General features: G+C 25.4%; 1 protein-coding gene across 1 annotated transcript; it reads right to left on the bottom strand.

Moving 5' to 3' along the window:
* Positions 1–3,424: 3,424 nt before the first annotated feature.
* On the bottom strand, positions 3,425–9,091 carry OCT59_015553 (uncharacterized protein; the record flags this gene model as incomplete). Its single annotated transcript, XM_066140094.1, has 11 exons — positions 3,425–3,884; positions 3,960–4,265; positions 4,356–4,455; positions 4,554–4,578; positions 4,650–5,533; positions 5,619–5,747; positions 5,812–6,244; positions 6,334–7,513; positions 7,594–7,723; positions 7,788–8,810; positions 8,914–9,091. The coding sequence occupies 11 exons, from the start codon at positions 9,089–9,091 to the stop codon at positions 3,425–3,427; spliced, it is 4,848 nt and encodes a 1,615-aa protein (XP_066002909.1).
* Positions 9,092–11,050: the final 1,959 nt, after the last annotated feature.

Raw genomic sequence — 11,050 nt, 5'->3', positions numbered from 1 at the left:
TTTCTAAATAAAGTAATATATTTGACTTCGTTAAAAAAAAAAAAATAATAATAATTGCATAATATAATTAAATTTGGCAACTCAAAATAAACGTACGCCACATTTCTTTTTTTTTCTAGAATCCAAATGAAGGGATCAAATTCATTTTTAATGAAAATAAATCGCCCAACTAATGGCGCAGTAAAATTAATATGTAGATCATTGCCACTGTTACCGAATAAAGGCGGCAATTAAGGGACGTATGGCGGATAACTTATATCGTATAACTACACGGATACCAACGAAATTCTTACTCAATACTACCTATCCAAGGTATTTCCGGTATTGTTCGTTAAGAATCGTCAAGGTAACCAACTATAAAACACGATTAATAGTAATACGCGATATATATATAATAAATATTATATGGAATATATAGAAACAATGTAAATAGCCAAAACGTAACGATTTTATTTAATAAAAAGGATCCTTTCGGTTTACAATAAAACGAATAAAAGGATAGGGGAAAATTCTCTAGAACAACTATATAGGTCCCTTCCCTTATCATGGAGTTGGTAGAGGCATATTTATATCTTACTGCCATCTCTTTTTCTAACAATCAAAGGCGAAATCTAATCTATAGATGTCCAATCGTCAATGTTTCATCATAATATTACAATAGCGATAATTTTTATTGTAAGCCACTTTTAAATAGAACACAATTGATAAATTTGGACAATTAATACTATTGAACTAATTCTCACACAATTATCTTCTAATAAATTCTAATAAAATTGTATACGTATAAATAATACAAATAAAGAAAATAAAGAAAATAACTAATAATAAATAAATAAATTGAATAAATTAAAATAAATATAAAAACAATATATAAGTAAATTTATCATATAGAATCAATATCTTTAATATAGTTAACTGATATACACAAATAACTATACATCGGCGTAAATCGTCTCGTAACATCGGAAATCGACGTGTACACAAATGTACCGAAATTTCATCGGATCATCACACAATATCGGAAATCACATGCACATAAAATTCGCGTAACACCACCAAAAAATATATGATTTAAGCTTTTCTTTTTCTAGTGGTACATTTTTAGTGGGTTCGTCTTTTTTAAAATTTGTAATCTGCAAAAATCAAAGTTTATTCACCATGATGATCGCAACCTAACCTTTAATATTTGTTGAAAGAATTGAAAACTCAAATATAAATTATAATAATTATGAAGAAATGAAGAATTAAAGTAGAATTCATTTAATGTTTAATGATGGCAACTAAATTTTTATGATAAATCAATTAAAGATATTAAATACTTTCATGTTTACAATTTTTACTTATGCAGGCTGGCTGTTAATATTTGAGCGCTTATTTTTCAAATTAAAAATCCGGAGACAAAGTACTTTTTCATCCGCCATAAAAAAGATGGCAATTTTAACATTAAATGTAAAGTTCAATTAACGACGTTACTTTTTAAGACATACTATGATACTACTGTAGTATGTAATCATGAATTATGACATATAATAATATTTATTTAGGAAATGCTCGTATTATAGTAAAATAAAAAGAAAAGAAAATTCACATTCTTTCGATTTTTTGTAAAATAAAAATACTGAAATTATTGTATAAAGTTGAATATTTTCGGACTAAATTAATTTATTTCTTTGGCAGGTTAGGTTTGTGGTGAGTTTTACATCCTTCTCATAAGTTGATAAAATTTACAATAAAATTTCTCTAATATTCTCTTTATTTAATGGCAAAAAATTTTATTTTTTTTTTTAATTTTTTTTCCACAACGCAACGGTTGATCAGATCGATCAGCTAACTCGGTGCAACCCTAATTTATTAATTTGCTCTTATTTTTAGTCGGATAACTAGTTTTCATTCTTAATAGATATACTAAAGTAAATGTTAAAAAGCGGGATAGTTATTTTCTAATATATAAACGTTTTTTTCGCAAGTCTTTTAATATAGTAAAATTTATAAATTATTTGGTTTACTACGGTTCGTGATAATGAAAAAATTCAATAACTGAAAAACATATAAATTAAACTTATATATATATAAAACAAATACAGTGCCCACCAATAAGTCACCGGGCACCTTTAAATTCGTACAACTATTGCGCAAATATGATCATATGTTAACTTTTTTTTTAATAATAAACCTGCCTTTTATCGTATAATTAAAGTTAATCATCTAGTTGAATTACATTTACTCTAAAAATTATATGTAATTTTAATAAGAATTGGCCATTATATTCTAAATTTTATTAGAAAACTTAAGATTTCAATAGAGATCTTTAGGTATTAATAAAAATTAAATAACTTATTCATCAATGCTTTAATTTTTTTAATAAAATTGTTTGCTATAATTTATAGCACATTATTGTTAAAGTATCATCAAAATTAATGAAATGATTAGAAAGTTATGCACATTTAGCCAGCATTTGCTGATCATTTGTAGATCATTACCAAATTATTTATCAAATTTTAGCGTTAACTAATGCATTGAATTTGGCCAAATTTTTTTTTTCAAAAAATATTTGGTTACAGCCATTTATTCTTCAATTTTTTATCATAATAAAATTCAAGATTATAATTTATGCTTAATTTGATAATTTATTAATAATATATAGATGTAAAATATGTTTGTAAAATATATGTAACTTATCAATTATTTTATTGATTTTAATAATACTTTATAATAATGTACTAAAAATCGTGGTAGACGATTTTATTCAAAAAAAAAAACATGATAAAACAAATTATTTTAATATTATGATAATACCTAAAGATTTCTATTAAAATCTTAAATTTTCTGATAAAAATTTAAAATATAATGGCCAATTCTTGTTAAAATTATGTATAATTTTTAGAGTAAATGTAATTCAACTTGATGACCAACTTTATTTATGTGACAGAAGGCAGGTTCATTATTAAAAAAAAAAGTTTACATATGACCATATTTGCACAATAGTTGTACGCACTGTAGTTTATTTTAACTGAAACTTTTTATACAGTACTATCACAAAAATAAAGTTTCAACAGAAATTTTATATAATTTAATTATTATTGACTAGTTCTAATTCCTTTCTCGTTAACAATGCTATAATATCCAATTTCAAATGTCCACATAAATATTAGATATAAGCTATTAAGCAAATTTATTTACATTTTCTATGACTGAATATTAAATTTCGTTTCTATATCAATTATCTAATATATTATCATATTTTAAAAAATGCGAAGTAATACAAATATTCAAAGTCACGTGAACTTCAACGACCCAAAAAAAGTCGAAAAAAAAATAAATAAAGTAAAATAACTAATGACTTAAACAATTACGATTAATAAATAATTATTAAAAATTAATAAAAAAAAATTGTAAGATTTTTAAATAATATACAAATCAAATTTTACAAATATTTTTTCTCCAATTTTTCTAATATACGCTTTAAATCATCTTCCACATCATCAATTTCTTCAATTGAATTTTTATCTATTGCTCTTTTAATCAAATTCTTAGTATTATCATTCACTGAATTAATAAAATCTTTAACTATAATTTTAATATTATCATTATATGTTAAAAATGATCTTTTGTCATAATCACGTTCTTTAAAAATATCGCTTGTCGTAAATATAGATGATTCTTCTTCTTCATAATCTTTATAAATAGCACCTTGTTCTCTTTTTCTTGTATCATACCATTCTTCAAAATTTTTAGCTAGACTAAAGTAATATATATGTTTTGGTTGAGGTTCAGGTTCAGGTCCCGAAAAATGAATATGTAATGCTTCAAATGTTGCTATATAATTTGCTTGATATCTTAATAATTTTTGTTTGCCTTTAGTTTCTGCTGTTGTATAAACACCACTAAATAAAGCAAATAAATAAATATAAAAGAATGTCAAATAATTTATGTTACTAAATTTGTAAAAAAATACTTACTTCATAAAAGCAATCAAGATATTTTGTAAAATGATTACAAGGAATATACTAGCAATCAAGGTAAAGAAGTCAACAGCCCAATATTCAAAATCATCTCTTTGAACCCAATCACCACTAATCCAAAAATATGCGGCTTCCATTGCTGTAGAAAAGGTTGAAAATGGATTATCATCACTAGATTTAGGATTAAAATCAGATTTAAGTGTAATATTAAGTGTCTCATTTGTTGATAAATTTGTAGCATTTCCACTATATGTAGAATTTTTAATTGTTATGTTTTTATTAGGATCTCTAAGCAGAATAAACCTATATATTATAAAATTAAAAAAAATTAATTATATTGAAATTTGGAAATGAAATCAATAACTTGGAAATAATAATAAAATATTTAAATACATTGTGTGTGCAAATGCAAGTATCACAAAAAACATAAACCAAAGAAATGGAATTATGGCTTCAAAAATAATTACAACGTAATAAATATAAATTCCAATATCTGATGCATAATGGAAAAATAATATAATAATTAATAATTCATTGCGAAAATATATGTATATATACAAATAATAATTAAATAAAATGTATTCTTTTTACTTGTTTTTATACGGAGAAATAAAATCTAAAAAATTAATAAATTGTTTAATTAATTTTATATAGAAAAAAAGTATTCATTTATAAATAAAAACTTACAAATTGAATCCAAATTAAAAAAATTGAGAATGATATCTCTACAACTAATTTGGAATCAGATTCTTCAATAATTCCAAAACCATCAGAAAGTTGAAAACTATCAAGCATCATCGACATTACCGTTACAGGAAGTATAATAGAAATCATATCAACAATGTTAAGTAAGTCAAGCATATATTTTTTAGGTCCACGATAACGAATCTGTTTCACTTCAATAATAAATAGATAAATTGCCAAATAATAGAATACAATAATCAAAACTAATAAAAGATTTCCATTTACAATAAAACTACGATCCAAATATGCCAAACTAACTAACATAAAACAAATGCCAAAAATCAGAAAACGAAGGCAGAGAAAATACAAGTAATATTTTGTCTTTTGCCAACGAAAATTGATAACTGCTTCAATTGCTGGATTGTCATAAACATCACCATTATTCTCATAAAGTATCATCCTAGAAAAAGGACTCAACTTATTCGTTTCACTTTGTTTGATTTGACGCGGTTTTGGTATAAGTATAGACAAAAGGGGACTTAAAAATTCTTCAAATAAGTTAAGTTTTTTTTCGTTCTTTTTAATGCTATTTATAGTAAAACCAGGAAATGGAACAATTCGTAAAGCTAATGGTGATTTTTCGAAGTTTCTATATCCTTTGAGTTTATTTATTAAATCTTTAAATTTGTTCCAAATCCAATTATGATCGTACCACTTAAGTTTAGCAGATTCATCAGACTTCAACTTAACTAAAGGTATCAGAGCCCTAAATTTGATGTCACTATTGTAATTTTCTAGGTATCCTTTTGGAATAATTTCGTCAGGATCTTGACCTGAGAGATGACCCTCCGCAAAACATCTGATAAATAACTTCCTGGCAAAATCGTCTAAGTTTCATGTAAAAAAAAAATATATATAAATTTCACAAATTTTGGATGAAAATAAAATTAAAATTAAAAAAGAAAAACGAACCATAATTATATTTAAATAATAAAGGAATTGCCTTAGAAACGGTACACATCCAACCCACACAATTCGTAGGATTTCTGGAGTAATATTCCAAAAGATAAGCAACTTTAATCGCATCTTTAAGCTCACGACCTATAAATAAAATAACGTTATTTTGATTATAATCAATAATATTGCATCCTGAAGTTATATTTACCTCTACAATAATAAATTGCTAGTTCCATATTATTTTCTGGCTCTTTTGGCTCTCTTTTGAAAAAGTAAAGGTAAATCTTTTTACAATAATAATAAATTGCTTGTTTCATACTATCATTTTCTGGCTTTCTTTCGTTAAGATCATTATTTTCTTGCTTTTTTAGACCATATTCTCTTTCGTCAAAATCAAGGTCATCATCTTTTAAAAACTTTTTTCCTGGCCATAATTTACTACTTGGTACATGTCTGTAATCAATTTTATTTTTGGCGGTTTCTTCATATCCAAATAATATAAATTTTATTAAACGATCACAATCAGCAAGTATTAAACTTTTCATAAGATTATATCGAATATCTAATAATCTGAAATTTTCTGGTTCATATTTAGCAAATCTCCAGATTATATGTTCGATATAGTTAGAAAACCTCTCATACTTTTTATTAATAAGAAGCGTTAATGAGTGTTAATATTATTATTTATAAAAAAAAAATAAATAAATAAACTTTAATTAAATTAACTTACTTTATAATTATCCGCATCGCTTTTACTTTTATAACGCTTTCTTGTATGTTCTAATGCTTTGCAAGCGTGTCTTGCTACATGAGATTTTTTAATAGCATCTTTTCCTCGAATCACTTTTTCTCGTATTTTTACCTTTACACAATTATTTATTATTTCTTGTCTTTTTTTCTCTTTTTCCGCTTCGTTTAGGTCATTATCTTTACTATTAATCTGTTTTAATTCTTTTTCTATACGATTTATTTCATCGTCTTCTTCCTTTATTATTTCTTGCTCTGTCATTTTTTTACGCTCTTCCTGTTTTGAACTATCATTTCTTTCAAACCAATAAACTTTTAAATAAAAATCATATTCTTTACTTTTTGATCCATAATTTGGTCCATATTCAAACTTTTCAATTCTTAAACTCGTTATTTCTCTTTCTTGTTTTACTGGAATACGATTTGACCATATATATTCAAGAAAGGCTTCTCCTTTGTTAGGAAGTACATCTTTGTTTTTACTATCATTTACTTGATGCCAAATTTGAACAGTTGATCTACCAACAATAAGCTGTAAAGTTTCTGTTTCTGTTCCTTTTTCATTATAATAAAGACAATAAGAAGTCCTTTTACTACCACCCGGTAACCATGGCTCTCTGTCATTACATATTTGTTTGAAATTTATGTTTTTATCGTAATATAAAGTATGATTTTTATCATCTTTTCCATTTAACTTTCCAAAAATGTTCTTTAAAACTATATTTGGACCTGCAGCTTTATCTAATTTTTTCTTATTGATTTCATTTTCAACTTTTTTAAGAACAGATGAAACTTTTCCATCATCATCGATTTGTAAAATATTTCCCGAAGTTATGGCTAAACGAGTGTAAATATCATCCATGTTAGTTTTAGTAATTGGAAAATTATGTAACTCCACTAATTCATGTTCGCCGGTATTGTACAGATCCCAAATTATAAACTTCAGCACTTTTTTGTCTTCCTTATCTTTGTTACTTTCTTGATCTTCACCTTCTTCCAGATCTTCTACTTTTAGCTCGTCTTTTTGATCCTCGCCTTTTTTTAGACCTTGGCCTATTATGAGTAATTTTTTATCACTATCAATAAATTCCAACAAATAAATTTTTTCTAGTTCTTTAAATTTTTTTGATGCGATTTCCAAGCCATTTTCTATATGAAATAATCTAATAAATTTATAATTAATAATGTGAAATTATGCACCAATCAAAGATTATTATTAATAACTTTTAACATAACAACTTACTTAACAGTATTAACTTGAGTAAAGCAAAGTTGCAACCTACTAACTGAAAAAATATATTCAATATATTCATCTACAATATTTTTAACAAGTCTTGCACCAATTTCATGTTCCATTTTTGCCAGATCATAAACTAAAAAATATATTATATTATAAATATATTTAACATTATTAAGACGAGATAAATAAGCAATTACCTTCAAGCGATTGCTCGCTATTTTTATATCGTGTAACCAAAAAATATTTATCATAAATACACGAAAGAAGTCTATTCGTACAATCAGCAAATTCAGCAAATGTAAGCCAATGGTCTAATACAAATCTAATATTTTGTGGATATTCAAATTTTTCATTCAATTTCAAAAAATCATAATCATCATTAAATTCAATATTATATATTCCACGGAAATTCAATATTGTAAATCTCTTCAGTTCAGAATTATGTGAATCATCTTTACTTGAATCATCTTTACTTGAATCATCTTTACTTGAATCATCTTTACTTAAATAATCATCATTTGAAGCTTCAATGAATTTACATATTCCTGAAATTTTTTCATAAGAATAACAAGTCACAGCACTAAGAACATAATTTTCTTTTTCTTTTTTCTCATTTAATTCAATACGATAAATAGCAACTCCTTTTTCAACTCCTTTTTTACTTTCATCTGTTGTGTTACTAGTTGCGGTAATATTTTCGTCAGTTGATGATATATTTATTCTAGTTTCATCGTTGGATAGTATATTTTCATGTTCGTTAGGACAATTAAATATCCTTTTTCTAAATGGTTCTCTTTCATAATCAGATTTTCCATTATCATCCTTTTTCTGCTTTTTCTGCTTATCGTTTCCTTTTATATCCTCATCCTTTTTCTTTCCTTTCATATCCTCTTCAATGTTTATACGAGATACGGCGACAAAAATAAAATATTTGTCATTATTCTTGTGCATGTTTGATATATCAAAAGACCATCTAAAATTGGATTTTTTTGTTTCATTTTCATCATTGTCTGAAAAGCCAACGTTGTTGCCATCAAATGGAGGAGGGTCTTGGTCGTAGAGCTTGTCAATACTAAAATCATCTTTTATTTTAAAATAAGCGATTGTTTTATCAATTTCAACGGATTCTTCAAGTTCATTTTCATTTCTGAAATTCTTTTTCTTATTGAATATAAATGGACGATAATCAGTATTCTGCAATATTTTGATCCGAAGGTTTGCTATTTAATTTTTTTTAAAGAAAAAAAAAAGGTAAAGGAACTTATCGATATAAGTTTAAGTCACATAATTGTATACTAATAAAATTCATGAGTTTTTTTTTACCTGTATCGAATGTAGCAGCAAATCTTCCATCCAGACAAAGTTCAATTTGATAAACTTCTTTATTCATAGTGATATCGTCTTTTCCATAATTTATGTCTTTTTCGTCTTTATGCTTATTAAAATTAAGATAGTTTGCAACATTTTTAGTAAATGTATTATTTCGTTGTTTACGTTCCATGTTTTTTGTTAAAAAAGTTTTTTAGCTAATAAAAATATAACTGTATTTTTAACTCAAGAAGAGATGAAGAAAGTAAAGTCCGTGAAAGTGCACAATTTATTTTAAAAAAAAAAATCTACTGCAGTAACACGGTAGGCTCCGAGCAATATAAATATAATAAATACTCATTTATAATTAGCTACGCATCTCTTCTGGGCCAGAATTATGTAATGCTGCCTAGCATTATCCAAAAAAAGAAGGATCTACGCGTTATTAATTTATCATTTAAAAAATCCAAATTAGTAAAAACTGTGCACGTTGATGATTGAATGCAGATTACATGCATGCATAAGCAACAAAAAAGTACATCAGAACGAAATTATAATTTTTCATTTTTCTTTTGAAAAATCAAAATTGGTCTAACATGACAAATCATTATTGTTACTACTTTTTTTATTATTATTCAATAAATAGAATTCGGTATGTGCCCTTTGATTTTCATATGATCGACGTGGAAAAAAAATTCCTGTTGTACTAAGAAACAGGAAAATATTTTTATTGTTCTTTTTTTATAAATTTTCAATGAAATGATGAAATGATAATCGGTAGTTAAAGATCGGAATAAACATCCAAAAAAATTTTTTAAATAATCAATTTTAGTATAGTTATCGGAATTCGGAAGTATAAACGTTTATCGTTATTTGTAACAATGATGATAATGATACATTCGAAAATCTTTTGTTTGTTGAACAAAAAAAAATCATGAAATAAAAGAAGTAAAAATAGAATAATTAAAAGATTGGTTTCTAAAATACATAATCTTCAAATTTATTACTTACATAATGTTCCGATGATAGGATAAAGTTTTTAAGCGAATGCTTGTTTCTTGTAAATTTTTTCTTTTTTTTCTTTTTTTTTTTTTAAAAAAAAAATCTTGTATTTTTTACTGTTTTTTTTTCGCATCCATTTAGAAGAATTCGTGCAGAAGTTTTTTTTTACTTTTTATTATCTTCGCCAAAATTGTTTAGGCGTCGAATATGATTTAGCCTCAAAGTATCACAAATCCCAAATTCTATTCATTAAAAAAAAAAAGGATTATTGTTTCATTTCCCAATTCATCGTTTCATTTTCATTTAGAGCTGTATACAACTGTAATGGTCTTTCATAGTCTATTTTAGGAAAAATGATATTATTTCGTTATTTAATTACTAAAAATTTTTTTATTGTGATTTCTGATTTGGGATTTGATTCCGATTTGTGATGATCGAATCACAAACAAACACAAAATAATCGACAAGGCCTAGAAGGTGTAGATCGTAGCCCTATTGGTGGTAGATCATGATTTCACACAGACTTCGGTCACAACCAACCGTGGTATACACAACACTTTATTTACTTCTAGTTACGCATCCCCCTGTTTTTACTTTAGTTTCTAATTCCCTTCGTTCGCTCCCTGCTATGGGCTATGGCAACTAGTTCTCCATTAGTCAGTTCTTTCTAACGAAAGGTGAGTCCGCCGGTTGGATTTTGTATATCTAGTCTAGATTTGTACTTATATTATGCCTTTTTGTCATAACGAGTCAGTATCTGACGATGTATTCATCTCTTCTAAAGTAAAATAAAATAAAATAAAATAAATAATGTTAAATAAACATTAATAAAAAAAATACAACAAAATAAATAAATTTATGAATTTTCTTAATTGCCAACATAATTTCTTCGATTTTTCCAATAGAACCAAATAAATATTTAATAATTTATATCATATTTATCATATTCTACTGATTTTGACGGAGTGATAAATAATTGATATTTTTTTTTGTAACTGACGCAATAACTATTATATATATATTTATTCTGATCTTTACCTACTGATTATCATTTCATCGAATATTTACAAATAAAAGACAAATAAAATTTCCTGGAAATTTTTTCGATGTTGATCATATTCGACGAATAATAAATAATAATAATAATAAT

The sequence above is a fragment of the Rhizophagus irregularis genome, chromosome 23, assembly GCF_026210795.1.
Source record: "Rhizophagus irregularis chromosome 23, complete sequence".
Taxonomy (NCBI): Eukaryota; Fungi; Glomeromycota; class Glomeromycetes; order Glomerales; family Glomeraceae; genus Rhizophagus; species Rhizophagus irregularis.
Note: the sequence above shows the minus strand (reverse complement) of the source record. Positions and strands in the feature narration are given on the sequence as shown.